This window comes from Leptopilina heterotoma, unplaced genomic scaffold, assembly GCF_015476425.1.
Source record: "Leptopilina heterotoma isolate Lh14 unplaced genomic scaffold, ASM1547642v1 Lhet_115, whole genome shotgun sequence".
Taxonomy (NCBI): domain Eukaryota; kingdom Metazoa; phylum Arthropoda; class Insecta; order Hymenoptera; family Figitidae; genus Leptopilina; species Leptopilina heterotoma.
The window spans coordinates 268,218-288,381 of NW_025110834.1; the positions used below are offsets into that span (position 1 = coordinate 268,218).

General features: G+C 28.0%; 1 protein-coding gene and 1 long non-coding RNA gene across 3 annotated transcripts in view; both read right to left on the minus strand.

Annotated features, from left to right (window-relative positions):
• The window catches only part of LOC122509328, a 30,137-nt gene extending 12,100 nt beyond the window's left edge, over window positions 1-18,037 (minus strand). The window contains exons 1-2 of the long non-coding RNA XR_006302352.1: window positions 18,023-18,037; window positions 9,523-9,540 (exon numbers count right to left, since the gene is read on the minus strand). This is a non-coding gene — a long non-coding RNA (uncharacterized LOC122509328). The remainder of the gene's footprint in view (window positions 1-9,522; window positions 9,541-18,022) is intronic.
• The window catches only part of LOC122509309, a 72,883-nt gene extending 53,070 nt beyond the window's left edge, over window positions 1-19,813 (minus strand). The window contains exons 1-3 of one of the 2 annotated variants that reach the window (XR_006302344.1): window positions 19,629-19,813; window positions 19,251-19,265; window positions 18,622-18,636 (exon numbers count right to left, since the gene is read on the minus strand). Coding sequence is in view for 1 of the 2 variants with exons in the window: in XM_043623292.1 (XP_043479227.1) it covers window positions 18,622-18,636; window positions 19,251-19,265; window positions 19,629-19,700 (102 nt within the window). In the remaining variant the exon portion in view is untranslated. The remainder of the gene's footprint in view (window positions 1-18,621; window positions 18,637-19,250; window positions 19,266-19,628) is intronic. The other variant, XM_043623292.1, reaches the window with a different exon arrangement.
• Between the last annotated feature and the right edge of the window lie 351 nt (window positions 19,814-20,164).

Genomic DNA, 20,164 nt, shown 5'->3' on the forward strand with positions numbered 1-20,164 from the left:
AACTCATGGATAGAAAATTATAAGATTTTTCGACTCATAGAATTTCATAGAATTTGTATCCAAACCTTTTGATAGAGAAATAATGGATTTTCATGTGGAAAAAATTTGACAGGTCTTTAATCCAAACTCATGGATAGAAAACTACAAGAATTTTCGACTCATAGAATTTGATAGAATTTGTATCCAAATCATGGATAGAGAAATATTAGATTTTCATTTAGAAAGAATTTGATAGATATTCAATCAAAACTCATGGATAGAAAACTATAAGAACCTGGTAAGAAGTGGTTCATTAAAATAGATTAAAATGTATACTAGGGTGGCCCAAAAAATGCTTTTCGTGGAAAAAAGCAAGAAACCCCCACAATTTTTTCGAATACCAAAAAAAATTAATACGTGTTTTTTTATTTAAAAAAATATTAATATTAACACGTGCCACCAATCATTTCAAATTTTCCATGTAAAATGCATGGGAAAATTTTCAATTTTCGAAAAATCAAAATCATTTGCGAGGGTTTCAAAAAAGTTAACAATACATTTCTAGGATTTATAGAGGGCTCTCTGCCGAGTAACTTGACCTATATAACTTTAAATTTTGACCACCCCAACCCTCTACAGCACTACCCAAAAGTTTCCCATTTTTCGAATACTTATAATTTAACGTCTTTTTGCGGAATAATATCGATTTTTAAACGTTTTTTTGTCGGATCTTGTGTTTACTTAGTATGCAAAGTATTCTGAATTAGGGACGCATCAATCTTCCACAAATTCCATTTGACATAATAACAAGTTACCGAAATTCACTTCGCCGAATCACCAGTTGCCATAAGCTATATTTATTAGAATTATTATTTAATCTTATTTTTATTTTCCCGATGATTCATTAGCTCTAATTTTTATTTTGAAGATATATTATTTAATAGAGATTTCGTTAGCCCGAATAAAAATTTGACGTTATTTTCATTTGTCCAATTAATTGTTTGGACTTATTTTCGATTTTCCGATATTTCAAATGTTATAATTCCTATTTTTTAAAATCATTAATTAAAATTAATTTTTTTATTCGAAATGCTTTATTTAACCTAAATATCAATTGCTCTAAATGTAATGAGTTATAAATTTCATTTAATCGAAATGTCATTCGTTATAATTACCATTGTCTCGAATAATTATTATTTACCAGTATTTACTGTTTACAGAATTGTCATATAAACTATATCCTATTTGCTCTAATGTTTATTTAACAGAAATTCACTTACCTCGAAGTAGCATTCAGCCGAATGTTTATTTGTCAGAAAGATTATTTAACATAATTTTCGTTTTGCCGAAACTTTATTTCACCTAATTTTAAATTGTTATATTAATTGTTTAACATAAATCTATTTCTACCTTATCTTTATGTGACATTGTTCTTTTATTCGAATTGTCAAATCATCGAATGCTCAGAACATCGAATTGTCAGTTCGTCGAATGTTCAAAACGTCGAAATGTCTATTCGTCGAATCGTCAAAACGTCGAATTGACAAAAATTCGAAAAATTTGTTTGATCTAAGTAAATATTTGTTTGTTTTAAGTTAATTTTAACTTCAATCAAACAATTTTTTCGAATTTTTGTCAATTCGACGTTTTGACGAATAGACATTTCGACGTTTTGAGCATTCGACGAACTGACAATTCGATGATTTGACAATTCGAATAAAAGAACAATGTCACATAAAGATAAGGTAGAAATAGATTTATGTTAAACAATTAATATAACAATTTAAAATTAGGTGAAATAAAGTTTCGGCAAAACGAAAATTATGTTAAATAATCTTTCTGACAAATAAACATTCGTCTGAATGCTACTTCGAGGTAAGTGAATTTCTGTTAAATAAACATTAGAGCAAATAGGATATAGTTTATATGACAATTCTGTAAACAGTAAATACTGGTAAATAATTATTCGAGACAATGGTAATTATAACGAATGACATTTCGATTAAATAAAATTTTTAACTCATTACATTTAGAGCAATTGATATTTAGGTTAAATAAAGCATTTCGAATAAAAAAACAAATTTTAATTAATGATTTTAAAAAATAGGAATTATAACATTTGAAATATCGGAAAATCGAAAATAAGTCCAAACAATTAATTGGACAAATGGAAATAACGTCAAATTTTTCTTCGGGCTAACGAACTCTCTATTAAATAATATATCTTCAAAATAAAAAATTAGAGCTAATGAATCATCGGGAAAATGAAAATTAGATTAAATAATAATTCTAATAAATATAGCTTATGGCAACTGGTGATTCGGCGAAGTGAATTTCGGTTACTTGTTATTATGTCAAATGAGATTTGTGGAAGATTGATGCGTCCCCTGAATTACTTTATAATTATTAATGTCAATTGTTCAAATAATTTGTTTAAACAAAAAAATTTTTTAAATCTATACTTATGCACTTTGAGAAACAATTGTGAACTCCAAGATGAATTAAGTTTTCTCTAAAACATTTATTAATGTTTTAAATAATTAATTGTTATTTAATTTCCAATTTTCGTAAATGGTTTTTCCTATTAATAATACGTTTAACTATATAAAGTATATAAACAATTTTATCAATTAATTAATAATAATTATTCAAATAATTTCAATTTGTTTAAACAATAATTTCAAAAGATAAATTATTGACAAATTATTTTCTTTTTAGATTTTAAACACCATTGTCTTTTCATACATGCAGAATTTCTCTAAGGTAAATGTTTACTCAATTTTATGACATTCCTCTGATGAATTTCCAATATACGTAAAGTAATGTTGATTTGTTATTTTATTCTGCAATTAGTAGGAGTATTGAATTTTCAGCATGAAATATATATTCATTTAAATTTAATGACCCTAATAATCGGGAATCGAAATACCAATAATACATTTTTCCCCTAAGTGAAAAACTTTCCTGAGAGTTTTATACTATCGGGTAAAAAATAGTGTACAATTTTTTTGTGAACCTAAGAAAATAACTTAAGAGCATGTCCAAGTTGTGAAATGTAAACAAACAATAAGGTAAACAAACTAACCACGGAAATAACGATTAAAATAGCATTTTTAACGCATCGCGAAAATTAAACTGTTCGAGTATATCAACCGCACGGACGATATAGAAGTTTTTACCATTTTTTAGAGTAATTTTACGATAAATGGAAATTAAATAACAATTAATTATTTAAAACATTAATAAATGTTTTAGAGACAACTTAATTTATCTTGGAGTTCACAATTGTTTCTCAAAGTGCATAAAAATAGATTTAAAAAATTTTTTTGTTTAAACAAATTATTTAAACAATTAACACTAAATTATAAAGTAATTCAGAATACTTTGCATACTAAGTAAACACAAGATCCGACAAAAAGCGTTTAAAAATCAATATTATACCGCAAAAACACGTTAAGTTATAAATATCCAAAATAGGGGTAACTTTTAAGTAGTACTGTAGAGGGTTGGGGTGGTCAAAATTTAAAGTTATATAGGTCAAGTTACTCGCCAGAGAGCCCTCTATAAATCCTAGAAATTTATTGTTAACTTTTTTGAAACCCTCGCGAATGATTTTGATTTGTTACGTCCTATGGACTAAACATAATTATTTTAAATTTAATTTATTAAATAAATGAATATTTAATAAATGGAATTATGTGTGTGATTTGAACCTAAGCTCTCGCTTAATAGTTCGGAACACTTCGAGTTTTATTTTGTTTTGAAATGATTTTTAGGATTTTCGGAAATTAATTTATAAGGTATGAAAGCAAATCATCGAACACAAGAAAGTAAGATAACAGCTTTCGATAACATAGGTAACAAATTCAGGATTCAAAAATAGTTTTAAAAAGGTATTTGAAAATTATAGTTCTCAGTCGTAGAACCTTCCTTTTCGGATTTGGGAAATTTTGACAAGATTTGAGAAAGTTGAGAAGAGAAAGATGAATTTAATAAAGAAAAACGTTAACTTAATTTTACTCACTTTTTATTTTATAAAATATACTGGTAGTTGCTGTTTCCAAAACGTGAAATAACTCGAATTTTTGTATTATATCGATTATTAGTATCGATTGATCAATTCTATAATATATCGATTTATGATTTCGATAAAATTGCTGAATAACTTGAATTTAATTTGATTATTTTTAACACTAATATTAAGATGTGAGACTTGTATTTTAAACACGTATTACTTTCAAAAAGGAGACGCATGCATATCCCCTAATCCCCAAGTCGTCAAATGATCAAATAGTCGAATGCCAAGTAATCGAATGGACAAAACGTCGAATGCTAAAAACATCGATTGGACAAAACTTCGAATGCTAAAAACATCGAATCGGCATTTAGTCGAATGCTAAAAACATCGAATCCTCATTTAATTGAATTCTAAAAACATCGAATCCTCATTTAATCGAATTCTAAAAACATCGAATTCTTAATTCGTCGAATGTTCAAAACGTCGAATGCTCAAAACGTCAAATCGTCATTTAGTCGAATGGTAAAACCATCGAATAGTCCATTCGTCGAATGGACAAAAAGTCGAAACGTCATCTGTTCGAATTATCAAGTAGTAGAATGGTAAAGTTGTCGAATGTTCAAAACATCGAATCGTCATTTAGTAGAATGCTAAAAACATCGAATCTTCATTTAATCGAATGCTAAAAACATCGAATTCTCAATTCGTCGAATGTTCAAAACGTCGAATCTTCATTTAATCGAATGCTAAAAACATCGAATTCTCAATTCGTCGAATGTTCAAAACGTCAAATTATCAATTTGTCGAATGCTCAAAAAATCGAATTGTCAATACAGTAGAATCCCGCTTATTTGACCTTCGCTTATCCGAGCTTCCGGGTTATCCGAGGCACCCGTTGCACTCTGACCAATCCGCATTATCCGAGGTGCAGCTTGGATAATACGGAAAGTGGAGACGCATGCATATCCCCTAATCGCCAAGTCGTCGAATGATCAAATAGTCGAATGCCAAGTAATCGAATGGACAAAACGTCGAATGCTAAAAACATCGAATCTTCATTAAATCGAATGCTAAAAACATCGAATTCTCAATTCGTCGAATGTTCAAAACGTCGAATGTTTAAAACGTCGAATGCTAAAAACGTCGAATGTTCAAAACGTCGAATGCTAAAAACATCGAATCGTCATTTAGTCGAATGATAAAAACATCTAATCGTCAATTCTTCGAATGCTAAAAACATCGAATTGTTAATTCATCGAATGCTTAAATCATCGAATTTTCCATTCGTCGAATGTTCAAAACGTCGAATGATAAAAACGTCGAATGCTTAGAACTTCGAACTGTCAATTCATCGAATGCTAAAAACATCGAATCGTCAAAAGTTCGAAAAACTTCTTTGTTTTCAGTAGACATTAACTTAAAACATAGAACTTTTTCGATCTTTTGACGATTCGATGTTTTGAACATTCGACAACTTTACCATTCTACTACTTGATAATTCGAACAGATGGCGTTTCGACTTTTTGTCCATTCGACTACTTTACCATTCTACTACTTGGCAATTCGAACAGATGACGATTCAACGTTTTGAACATTCGACAAATTTACCATTCTACTACTTGATAATTCGAACAGATGGCGTTTCGACTATTTGAGCATTCGACGAATGGACTATTCGATGGTTTTACCATTCGACTAAATGACGATTCGACGTTTTAAACATTCGACGAATTGAGAATTCGATGTTTTTAGCATTCGATTAAATGAGGATTCGATGTTTTTAGCATTCGATGTTTTGTCCATTCGATGTTTTTAGCATTCGACGTTTTTATCATTCGACGTTTTGAACATTCGACGTATTGACAATTCGATGTTTTTAACATTCGACGAATTGATAATTCGACGTTTTGAACATTCGTCGTATTGACGATTCGATGTTTTTAACATTCGACGAATTGATAATTCGACGTTTTGAACATTCGACGTATTGACGATTCGATGTTTTTAACATTCGACGAATTGATAATTCGACGTTTTGAACATTCGACGTATTGACAATTCGATGTTTTTAGCATTTGACTAAATGCCGATTCGATGTTTTTAGCATTTGACGTTTTGTCTATTCGATTACTTAGCATTCGACTATTTGATCATTCGACGACTTGGCGATTAGGGGATATGCATGCGTCTCTCAAAAAGACTTGAACTTGGAAATTAGATTGAGAACTGAGTTTGAGTTGTATTGAACTGTGTATGAATACTGAGATTGACATGCCATCCTCTTGAAATGCTGTTTTTAAAGGTTTGTCCCCACTAGGATTTTTGGGAGTTTCTAAATTTTAGGAAAATACTTTTAGAGAGATGGTAAAAGGGGATGGATAATTTGAGGATTGGTTTTCCGGAAGAAAATGGTAGAAAGAAAATGGAGAAAAGCAAAGAAATTTTTATCTGTCGTTTTAGGATTGGGCCTTCGAGACCCATCCCATTATTGTAGGTTGTGACTTAAGGGGACGTACCCTAGGTCAGTGTCTATTTCTAGAGAGTAAGGATTTTATCTTTTGATATTAAGTTAAGTAGCGATATTATTTCACGTTTTTGGATTTTTACAAAATGTTATTATAAATCTACTTAATAATAATTTTACATTAATTTTTATAGCGTAGTTTAATTGTTTATAATTTTTTGAATTATAATTTTATCGTAATTTTTAGGGTCATGTTCTAAAATTGTTGTTTAACAATTAATTTTGTTTATAATTTTAACTTGTTGATCTTAATTATTTTACAATTTTTATAATTACAAATTGTTTAATGTTTATTAAATAACAATTACTAATTTTATTTAGAGTTTAATCTTTCGTAGATGTTTCTTATTTATTTAATTTTGATTAATTACTTATTTTAGGTATTGTTTATATTGTTTATCAATAATAATTATTATTCTTTGTTGTTTTAATAATTATGAGTAATAATTAGTATTTATTAAATTTTAATTCTTAAGAATTTAGTTATTTACTATATTAAAACCTTCTTGGTTATTTTATTTAATAATAGAGTGAATAGTAATTTTTGTAATTTTCTATTTATTTACAATTTATTATTTTTAATTGGTTACTGTTTTTCTATTATTTAGTTAAGTTTATTATTTTTGTTGTTTTTCGTTTTTTTGACCAGAAATTTGGAGTGTATTCCACGTCAGTTCAACACAAAAAATTTTATTAGGTTTTGGGATTCGGTTGAAATTGAGTAGATTATATCCTCTGGTGGTAATAAATAAAATCCCCAAGCGATTTTAAAAAATTTCAAACATTGGCGGACATATTAGACTATTAATTTTTTTGTACTTTTTTTTGAAAAATATATATCTCTGCTTGTTCTTAACGGATTTTAGTTTATGACCTCTTAAATTGTTCGTATTGAAATATACTTTTATTTAAAAAATTAAAATTAAAAAAATTATTTAAATTTTTTGTTTAAAAAATTAATTTAATTTTTTGAAAAGCCATAGAAAAAATATGCTACCTTCAATTTTGATCATTTTTTTACAATTTGTAGCCATAAATGTGTTGAACTTGTCCTAAAATTTTCATCGTGGGACAGCCAGTAGTTTTTGAGAAAAAAAATAAAACGTAAATCCTCGCATAGCCCTGTAGCGCTCAGTTTTAATGCCGCACGATTGTAAATGGAATTTTAATGAAAGTACGAGTTTTTATTAACCCTAGAACTAAAATATGATTTTTTTATAGACTAACGAAAAACTGGGGTGGTTTGGTACCCCAGATTTGAAACAATTGTAAAAGGTTACCTTTTTTGTAATTTTTTTAATTTGTCAACAATGTGGCTAATTTGAAAAAATTAACGGATTTTAAAAGGTAAATAGAGACAATTTTATTTTGATTAAGGCAACTTGAAAATTTAAATATTATTTACAATATATACAAATGTTAAATGATTTTAAAATAGAATAAAAATTATTTATTACAAAGGAGGTTTCTATTTTTTACGGGGGAGTTTCCGAGGTCTTACAGTTTTTCTTTATTTACCTTTTAAAATCCGTTTAATTTTTTCAAATTAGCCACATTGTTGAGAAATTAAAAAAATTACAAAAAAGGTAACCTTTTACAATTGTTTCAAATCTGGGGTACCAAACCACCTCAGTTTTTCGTTAGTCTATAAAAAAATCATATTTTAGTTCTAGGGTTAATAAAAACTCGTACTTTCATTAAAGTACAAAAAAATTAAAAATCCAATATGTTTGCCAATTTTTGAAATTTTTTAAAATCGCTTGGGGATTTTATTTATTACCACCAGAGGATATAATCTACTTAATTTCAACCGAATCCCAAAACCTAATAAAATTTTTTGTGTTGAACTGACGTGGAATACACCTAGGGTTAGAAATTATTTCAGGTGTATTTACTATAGTGTATAATATATATATATTGCTTAGGGTCGGTGCGTAGGTTCTTTACTTAAGTTTTGAATCTTATGATTTACGATACTGTGGTACAAAGGGCATTGTAGAATACGTCTATGAGAACTTTAAATACTGGAGAGAAAGTTATTTACAATTTTTGAGATATTAAATTCTATATCTCTCTTAAGATTTATAGCTTCCAGATATTTACTGCATTTATTGTAATAGTTTTCGGAAAATATCAAGCTTTAACAGGATAAAAATTATCTAGTCAATATTTACTATGCCTTTTAAGTTTTATTATTAAAAAGAATTTTTAGGAAAAAAAAGATATAATTCTTATTATTAAAATACTTGATGTTTTCTCTTTTACGATAAAAAATATTCATGATAATTTTTAATATTTTCAGTTATTAATTTAATTTGTTTTTCATTTTAAAAGTATTTTGTGTTCATGTGTAGTGTCTGTTTTCTTTATTGCTCTCAGCGGTGTTCCCAAAAAGACTGTTTTTTAGTCATCGGGTCAGAGGTTATATTTCAATTTATGGTTTCCTTTAACATTTGGAAAAACTTTTGATTTTTGTTCGAGAAAGCATTTCCTTTTTAGCAAGGTTAGAGTTGACCGTTAAAAAAGGAAATATGAAACTGCCCTTTTTACGGTGTCATCTGTGAGCAATAAAGTTGTGAGAGAACAAGTTTTTTTTAAAAAGAGATTACCTAGAAATTTGTCTAGTCTGTTTAATGTTACATAGTGAAGTCCTTTTTGGTTAATTTGTACGCATGTGTTTTTATGTGTGAGAAAAAAATAATAAAGGTTAAAAATTTACAGGATGTAACAGATTTTTCGAAAATTTAAATTTCTCCCATGCATTTTACATAGGAAATTTGAAATGATCGGTGGCACGTGTTAATATTAATATTTTTTTAATGTATCAATTTTTTTGGCATTGGAACAAATTGCGGGGGTTTCTTGCTTTTTCCACAAAAATTTTTTTTAACAATGCATTTTTGGGCCACCCTAATGAACATATGTTAAATGTATGAAAAGATAGATGCAAATTTATAGTCCTTATATTTGGTATTAGTATCCTTTTTGTCAATATACTTACTTTTTCAATGCCTTGTATCTGAAAAAATAAAACAAGTAATAAATAGAAATTTTCAATATACAAGTAAATAAAATTGCCGATCAATCGATTTGTCTTGATGAAAAGAATAGAAATTTTTCATATACAGAATAGGATTTTATTGTACAATAAAGGCGCTAGCACAGCTCCTACTGCCTGCCTGCCTGCCTGCAGGTTGTCACGGTAACGCATGAGAGTAAGAGAGTCAGAAAATTCAAATTAAATGTTTTTTCTCTCTCACTCTCATTGCGCCTGCCTGCGCAGGCAGGCAGGCAGTGAGGTGAGAGTGTACCTCAACATCATTCTGAATTAAGAAAAAGTTTTTAGTAAAAAAATGCATTTGTTAAAGAAGATGTTTCTTCAGCACATTTTTGATCGTTTACATTTACTTCATTTAAATATTGCAATTAAAAAATTCGTGTTCACTTATATTTTTTTTGACAGATTTGTTTATAGATAATTTCAGCGCTTTAACAATTGTTTTGTTGTTATTTTATGAATTTCAACTATTTTATTTCTGTTTCTTTTCACTAATTGACATTATTAACTACTGAATTTCTCTTAAATGCCGAATTCTAAAATATTTATTAATAAATTTTGTATTTCCAGAAGAAAATAATTATTTTTAGGGTTCCGTACACCGTAGGTGTACTGACCCTTATAAAATCACTCGTGTGTCCGTCCCAGACACTCAGAATAGGCTGCCCCTCCTTAACTTCTACATATCTCAACCTGGTGAGCTAAAATTCGGAACAGATGCATATTTTCACATCTAGATTATAGAAAAAATATGAGACGCATGCTTATTCCCGAAATCTTTTTTGACCAAATAGTTATTTGATATAAAACTACTTAACTTAAAATTCACATAATATGCACATTATTCGACATAAATTTCATTGCACACAAAAACCATTTAACATAAATATCATTTGTCATAGAATTCATTAAGTTACATAAAACTCAGATAACTTAATTCCCATTTGACATAAAAATTATGTAACATAAATTTCTATTGACATAAAAAGCATTTAACATAAATTTCTTTTGACATAAAACTCATTTAACGTAAATTTTATTTGTTATAAAATTCATTTGACATCAATTTCATTTGACATAAATGTCTTTTAACGTAATTCTCATTTGACATAAGTATCATTAGACATAAAATTAGCTTGACATACATTTCATATGACGTGAATATCATTTAACATAATTATTATTTAACGTAAAATTCAATTTATATAAATTTCATTTAGCATAAATGCCATTTAACATAATTCTCATTTGACATAAAATTTACTTGATATAAATTTCATTCGGTATAAATCCCATTTAACATAATTTTCATTTGATATAAAGTTCATTTGACATAAAAGACATTTAACACAATTCTCATTTGTCATAAAAGTCATTCAATGAAATTCTCATTTGACATAAAAATCATTTTACTCAAATTACATTTTACATAAAAACATCGGCGCCAATTTTAAATGTAACCAATTAGATATTATCAACAATATTGTGATTCGCCAACTTTGAAATTCGCGCCTATATTTCTATGTCAAATGATCTCTATGTAAAATGAAATCTATGACATCTGAATTTTATGTCAAATGAGAATTATGTGTAATGACTTATCCGTCAAATGAAATTGATATCAAGTGAACTTTATGACAAATAAAAATTATGTTAAATGGGATTTATACCAAATGAAATTTATGTCAAGTATATTTTATTTCAAATGAGAATTATGTTAAATAGAATTTATGCTAAATGAAATTTATATAAATTTAATTTTACGTTAAATAATAATTATGTTAAATGATATTCACGTCAAATAAAATTTATGTCAAGCTAATTTTATGTCTAATGATATTTATGTCAAATGAGAATTACGTTAAATGACATTTATGTCAAATGAAATTGATGTCAAATGAATTTTATAACAAATAAAATTTACGTTAAATGAGTTTTATGTCAAAAGAAATTTATGTTAAATGCTTTTTATGTCAATAGAAATTTATGTTACATAATTTTTATGTCAAATGGGAATTAAGTTATCTGAGTTTTATGTAACATATTATTTCTGTTTAATGAATTCTATGACAAATGATATTTATGTTAAATGGTTTTTGTGTGCAATGAAATTTATGTCAAATAATGTGCATATTATGTGAATTTTAAGTTAAGTACAGTACCGTCCGCAATTGTCAGTCCACCCATTTTTAAAGGAAAGACAAAAATTTTTTAACATAAAATTCATGAAAACTAAAATTTTTTTTGGTTTATATTTTAAAAGACGATAAAATTTTGAAAAGAATAAGACCTTACAGAAGTCATTTGGCCAAAATTTGTAGAAGATATTCCTAAAAATCGTCATTTTCAATGTTTTACAAAAATTTAAATAACTTCTAAAATAATGAACGCTTTTTAATAATCTTAGGCTTATTTTAAAGGTCTTTTTCTACGGAATAAGAATTACTTATAGGCATTAACCTGTCATTTTTAACTTAGAATAAGCATGACGTCAAAATTGGACAAAAAAATTGGAAAAATTTAAAATCAATTTTTTGTACTAAAAACTATTCTAGAACATATATAAAACATGATATGGTGTAGATTTTTCAAGAAAATTTAATAAAAATATATGTTTGAATTTCAAAAATTATTTTTCTTTTAATAATATTATTTCAAATTTTTTGAATTTTTTTGTCCAACTTTGACGTCATGCTTATTCCAAGTTAAAAATGACAGGTTAATGCCTATAAGTAATTCTTATTCTGTAGAAAATGGTCTTTAAAATAAGCCTAAGATTATTAAAAAGCGTTCATTATTTTAGAAGTTATTCAAATTTTTGTAAAACATTGAAAATGACGATTTTTAAGAATATCTTCTACAAATTTTGGCCAAATGACTTCTGTAAGGTCTTATTCTTTTCAAAATTTTATCGTCTTTCAAAATATAAACCAAAAAAAATTTTACTTTTCATGAATTTTATGTTAAAAAAATTTTGTCATTCCTTTGAAAATGGGTGGACTGACAATTTCGGACGGTACTGTAGTTTTATATCAAATAACTATTTGGTTAAAAAAGATTTCGGGAATAAGCATGCGTCTCGAAAAATATTAGCGAACCCGTTGAAAGTCATGGTTACGATCTAGCACTGAATGAAATCCATTTTTTCGGAAACAATTACGACAAATGATCCTGTCCCCTTAACTTAACTTCTGCATAATATCTTGACCTAGTGAGCTCAAATTCGGTACATATACTCAATTTTAAGTGTAGATTACAGGAAAAATATAGCGAATCTGATTAGCTGTCATATTTGCGAACTAGAAAGGGAATAAATCAAATTTTTTCAATAATTTCAAAAAATTACACTGTTCCCCCCTTAACTTCTGCATATAAGGACTTAGAGAGTTAAAATTCAGTACACATACTCATTTTTACGTGTAGATTACGGGAAAAATATAGCGACTGATTGGAGATCATATTTGCGAACTATGAAAAAAAGAAATTTAATTTTTTCGAAAAAATATCAAAAAATGACCCTGTCCCCATACTAAACTTCTACATATCGTCAGCTATTGGGCTAAAATTCGGTACACATTTTCATTTTCAATTGTAGATTTTAGGAAACTTTTAGCGAACCTGATTGGGGGTCATATTTACGAACTTTCTTAATTGGCATATATTACTTTCAATCAATCATATTTATTCCCCATATATCTTTGTATAAAAAAATCAGACAAGTGCAAGTTACACTTGCACTAAAATCGAGGGTTCCGTACACCAAAATTAAACTCGTTTTTGAGACAAAGATATATGGGGAACAAATATGATTGATTGAAAGTAATATATGCGAATTAAGAAAGTTCGTAAATATAAGCCCCAATCAGATTCGCCAAAATTTTCCCCAAATCTACAATTAACAATGAAAATGTATACCGAATTTTATGACGATATGTAGAAGTTCAGTATGGGGACAGGATCGTTTTTTGACAATTTTTCGAAAAAATTAAATTTCATTCCTTTCTAGTTCGTAAATATGACCCCAAATCAGGTTCGCTTTATTTTTCCCGTAATCTTCACGTAAAAATGAGTATGTGCACTGAATTTCAACTCTCCAAGTCCTTATATCCAGAAGTTAAGGGGGGGACAGTGTCATTTTTTGAAATTTTTTTGAAAAAATTTCATTTATTTCCTTTCTAGTTCACAAATATGACAGCCAATCATGTTTGTTATATTTTTTCTGTAATCTACACTTAAAATTGAGTATGTCTACCGAATTTTAGCTCACTAGGTCAGGATATGTAGAAGTTAAGGTGGGGGAACAGGGTCATTTGTCGTAATTTTTTCTAAAAAAATAGATTTCATTCAGTGCTAGTTCGTAACCATGACTTTCAATCGGGTTAGCTATATTTTTCCTGTAATCTAGACGTGAAAATATGTATCTGTACCGAATTTTGGCTCACCAGTTTGAGATATGTAGAAGTTCAGGGGGGCAGCCTATTTTGAGTGTCTGGGATGCACACACTAGTGATTTCATAAGGGTTCCGTCAGTACACCTACGGTGTACGAAACCCTAAAAACGAGTTTAATTTTGGTATACGGAACTCTCGATTTTAGTGCGAGTGCAACTCGCAATTGTCCGATTTTTTTTAATACTATTTAATAGATTATATTGAAAATTAAGATAGTTAAAATGTCAGAATTGGCAAAAAAGGAGATTCTTCAGGCTGTTAAGAAAATTAAAACCCGGTTTGAATAAAAAAAGACTGTCTAAACTCTTCATTTTCTATTCCTGAAATAATTGTTAATCTTAATAAAGCAAATAAAAGTGTCGCAAATTCTGTTGCTGGTGGTCGTCCGAGGCTTGAATTTAAAGATAAATCTGAACGGTCCAAGCGACGAGAAGTAGCAAACTTTTGATCCGTATGAAAAACAAAGTCCACTAGCATTGTAAACAGCTTGTCGTCAAGCAGCGAGTAGGTCTGGTAATCGAGATTTATATTCGGTCATTATACACATTCTAAAATCTACAGAACTACCAAAAAAGATTCGTAAAATGTTGGAAACAGCAACTGTAAAAAGAGTCCTGAGGAAGCTTTAGCTTTGTTATTTAATAACTCTTTATCGAAAGCTGTTTATACCAACATTCGATTGGAAGTAAAAAAATGTGGTGTGGACTGAATCAAGTCAGCAAAATGAAGCTACAATGTAGACCTCCAGTACAAAATGTTTCTATTAGCGAGACAAGAGCAGAAGTATCTCTTTAGTATCTGTTGAAACATACAATAACTTGAATTGTATATTTGCAGAAGGAGGTAATAATGCATTATATAACTGAAGTAGAAGTTAATATTATAGATACTGCTTTAATGTGTTCTTATGGGTTTGATGAGAGTAGAGATCATTCACCTTATGAAGAAAATTACAAATCATTGAACAAAAATACAAATCAGAAAGATGATTAATTATTTGCCATGACGCCCATTCCGCTACGACTAATAACGTCCGAAAGTGTGGTTTTTTGAAATAACAGAATACCTCAATTTTCAAGATTCTGTCGACCACTTGCAATAGAATATGTACTTTATTTATAATTTTAAACGACGGAAAAGTTTTAAATATTATTACGGGCCGAAAATCAATTCAAACCTGCCTAATTTGTCACGTAACACCAAAATCTTTTAATAACTTAAGTAATAAACAAACAGGCCTTTTCTTACCAAATCCAAAGTCACTAGTGTATGGATTAAGTCCTTTACATGCCTGAATCAGGATTTAAACTCGATGTTTAAACTTGTCAAATGAAGTCTGTTATGAACAAATCATCGTTTGCTACGAGAAAAACAAAAAACCAAGCAATTCTATGGGAAAACCTAGGATTGATCGTAGATAAACCTAAGCCAGTAGGTTATGGTACCACTAATGATGGAAACACAGCTCGTGGAGCTTTTTAAAATCCAGAATTGTTGTCTAAGTGTCTTGGACTTGATTCTCAATTATTATGCCAATTTAAGACAATTCTACTTGCTCTTTCTATTCAACTTCCTACAGATGCTTCAAAATTTGACAAATGTGAGTTTACTGCCAAAATCTATGTCAAAAACTATAAATGGTGCCCTATGCCTGCTACTTTACATAAAATACTTATCCATGGAGCTAAAATTATTAACACAAACATATTTCCTGTTGGACTACTTGGCTTTTGAAGCATCCCTTCAAAATTTAGCGGTACAGCCGGTTAGCACTGAAATGAATGTTTCTGAACACTTGAGGGCCACAGTCGTCGAAAAAAGAACATTTTCTTTTTCGCGGTGTTCAATGTGTTCAATTAGTCACAAATTTTGGCAGCCCATCCGCAATCCAGTTATTACATAGATCAGTGAGAAAAGTTAATTTTGTTATAATCATACACTCATCAAACATAAATATTACACAGACCACAGAGGGAAATTGAGGTGGACATGTTCTAAGCATAGGTGATCTATATGTTTTTGGGGTCGCTAATTAAGATGCCGGTGTCCGTATAATACCATCACGTCAGCATCAAGGTCAATTCAAGGTCAAACACTTCATTTTGCAAAATTTAATTTTTTTGACAATTTTTATGAACCAATCTTTAAAGGTCAATTCAAGGTCATCTTGGTCTGGTGTTGAAAAAATTAAATATTTCGAATTAAGGTTTTTGATCTTGATGCTGACAAAATGGACTCATATGGACACCTGGATCGAAATCATTGACCTTAAAAACATAAAAAGCAATTTGTATTAAAATCCATAACTAGCTAACTTTCTGGACAAGAGAATTAAATCAAAATTTGACCTTCTAGATTACCTCCAATTGACCTTGAAAGGTTGGTTCATAAAAAAGTTTAAAACGTATTCGGACGTAAAATTTTCTGCTCTTTCAGAATTCGAGGTCAAAAAAATTAAATATTGCAAAATGAGGTGTTTGACCTTGATGCTGACGTGATGGGTTTATACGGACACCGGCATCGTAATTAGCGACCCCAAAAACATAAAGATCACCTATGCTTAGAACATGTCCACCTTCATTACCCTTTGTGGTCCTGATTATTAATACTACTAGCTAAAGAAAACAAAAACAATGAAAAGGAGGTAAACCTTACATGTATAAGAGTTTTGAAAAAGAGGATAATACATTATAATTACTTGTAATTCTGTGTTTAGTTGTATCATAAAAATTAATTTTTAAATTGCATTTATTTGTAACTAATGAAATATTTTCAGTAAATTTTAAAGAAACTCAAAATGTACGACGATATTTGTAGTAAAGGACTCACTTTCTCTTTTATTATTTTCCAACGATTTGTACAGCAGATGTTTTTACTCAATATGTTCTTTCTTATAATTGCCAAAAACGCTGAATATTTATCTATGTACTTGCGGGAATTTCCACAAGTTTAAAAAGTATTTCAAATGTGTTGAGTTTATTACGATAATCCTTCTTAAAGTCTATTCGATTCATAAACTTTATTGAGGGTAAGAGATTAGGATACGAGTTAGGCGCGACCGCCAGACCTATTTTTATGACTCATTATGCGCGAATTTCTATCTACAAATATTCTCCCTCTTTTCGAAATTGTAACTTCGGAAACTATCGAAAAGGTTCAGGTTTTTAAAGTCTTCGACATCAGGTTTCAGTTAGTCAAAACCAAAAAGGAAAATCACTATCTTTCTGACCTTAATCAGAAGTTGAGCTCTCTCAACAATAGCCAACTTCTTTTTTTGTACTGCGCAAAATTATTCTCACAGATTTTTAAATTGTTAAAGATTGTATGTTGTTTGTTTCGTGAATAAATAAATATGTTTATTGTATATTTAAAAAATTAAATATATAAAAATTTTATTTCATTAAAACCATACACAGTTTCCACTACTGAACATTCTGTTTAATATCATTTAACACCTTTTAAAGTCATTCCTATCTAATAAATAATAATCTAATAATAATCCCATCTAATTAACTCTCTCCTCACTATTTAAATAATAAGTTAGAAGGAGGAGGATTCTGTACCAAATAAAAAAAGGTTTCTTTATAAATCTTTAATTTCGTTTATAATAGAGAAAAATTCATTTAAAACCTTTTTAAAAATGATATCGCCAAAGAAGTATGAAAAAATTGGCCCCTCATGTATTTTATTCATATTTTCCTCATGCGCAAATAACGCAAATGGACGCTATTTTTATATGAGAGAAAACTGAATTACTTTTCTCCCTGTCGTCAGATATCAAAAAGCGTCATTTTTATGTACGAGGAATAAAAAAATATTCAAATTTTTTTTCAAGAAATTCCAAACATTTTTGATTTTGATATTTTCAAAAAAAAACTTTTTATATTTTGAAGCGCTAAGTATTATTGTAAAGTTGTGATTACACATCACACAGTTTTTAAATACTAATGAATAAATTAATAATATATACTTTTTAATTATATTGCACTTACCTTTTCTTTATATATCTTAAAGAAAAAAATGAAAGAAGTGTTAATTGTTAAGATTACAATAAAAAGTGTTCAGAAAACATGTTAATTATATTTGTAACATTTATTGAAATTTCTCTGTATTCAATCGGATATAAATATTTTTAACTTTACATATACTTACATCTTTTATTTTAGTCTAAAAAATACAATATAATGAATTGCTAAAAGATAAGTCTTTAAAAACATCAGAATTATGCACAGCATTATTAAATTTTTGATTCAAACTATTGATTTTTAAATTTTGATTCATGGCCAGTTGCTACAAATTTGCAGTAGAAATTTTTAATTTTTATTAAAATTTCATATGCTCCGAACAGTATGCAAAGTTGTGAGAACATTTCTCACAGATTTTAGGAAAGGATGAAAAATTAATAATATTTATTTTCTGAAAAGATATACTTACTATGTTTTTATTATTCTAAAAAAGTACAAACAAAGAATGTAAGCACATTAATTTATAAAATAATAACTAAAAACGTTTATAAAATATGCAACGTGTATGTAAAATATATTAAAAATAATCTTCATAATTATAAACATTTTTTTTATCAAGTACTTACTTCTTCTATCTCATTCTGAAAAATAAATTTAAAAAATTATATATGAACCTTAATTATATTTTTACCGATATTGAAACTTAAGATTCATAATGTGTGTAAATTGTAAGCTTATAGAAAAAATATACGTTAAGCTTTTTAAAAGAAATTCTATTTATTATTAAGCCATTATGGGCGAATGTTTAAATTTTTTACTGTACCTAATTATAGTGAAATGTAATAATTTTTTTCACACTTCAAAAAGGGAAACATGGAAATTTTTTAAACTATACACTACCGTCGGGAATTATCGGTACGGCTGCACGCGCACGGCCCAAAAACATACCAATCTTTAAATCACGATTTGTTTGTAAATACAAATGTCAGAAAATTAACAAATATACCATTCGAAAGATTATTAAATTCTACGATTAATGGTACATAACTGAAAATTTTAATAATTTATACAAAGATTGCAGCAATTGACAAATTTGACAAAAAAATTTTAAAAATACAATTTTTTTGGAAATTTTTTTAACCCCTGCACATTAATTATAAACACATTAACTATAAAAGTACAATTTACGCCTGCAAGTACTTAAATATTGAGAAACGAATTGATCATTTTTATATTGTTATTATATTATTTTTACCTTTATTTCTGCAGACTGTAAACGAAAAAACAAAATGTGATATGTTAGTTACTGTTTCAAAAAAGAAATAGTTGTCAAGGCACATTCAAAATCATTTATTTGTTGTTTTATAGAGGTATTATTCTATATTACAAATATCACCAATTTTTGTATGATTATATTAAATAAAGATATTCTAAATCTTAGGAATACATACGCTTAAAAATATTTTTTCTGCTTTTTATCTTATAGTTAAAATATTATTCAGTTTCAAAACAAGGAATTTTTTAAAACACAACGCTGTAGGAGGTAAGTATTTTTTGTATAAGCATATGAATTCATTAATTTAGAATGTCTTTTTATAAAAGTACAATATGTCTTTAAATTAACAAAAATTACAGAGTAAGCTGCGTCAGAAGATATTATATAAATGTAACTGACAATGAAAGGCAGAATTGAAAAACTTTTCATTTTCGCTTTTAATTTACAGCAACGTTGAATATTTCACAATACGAAATGTCCACAAAACACTTCCTTATATACCACTAACTTTTATGTTTTTCAATGTAACTGTAAAAGTATTATTTAAAAACGTGTTCTTCAACCATGTTTAAAGATAAATTTTAATTGATTTAAATCTAACGACGCAAGTGAATATATGCGAAATATTTATTTTAAAAAATGACTTATATGTAATTATTAGTAAATAATCATAAATATTACACTGAGTAAAATGTTTGGTTTTTAAATCAAACCTTTTTTTTTGTATTTAAATAACCAAAAAAATTTTATGGCAATAGAATCTTACTTGTTCTAATCAAACTTTGGCTGATAAAATTAATTGAAAACAGATCACTAGAGTCATATTAATATATTAAATAATTCCTACAAAATCATTTTATTACTATTAGTGCGTACTATTTATTATGTTTATA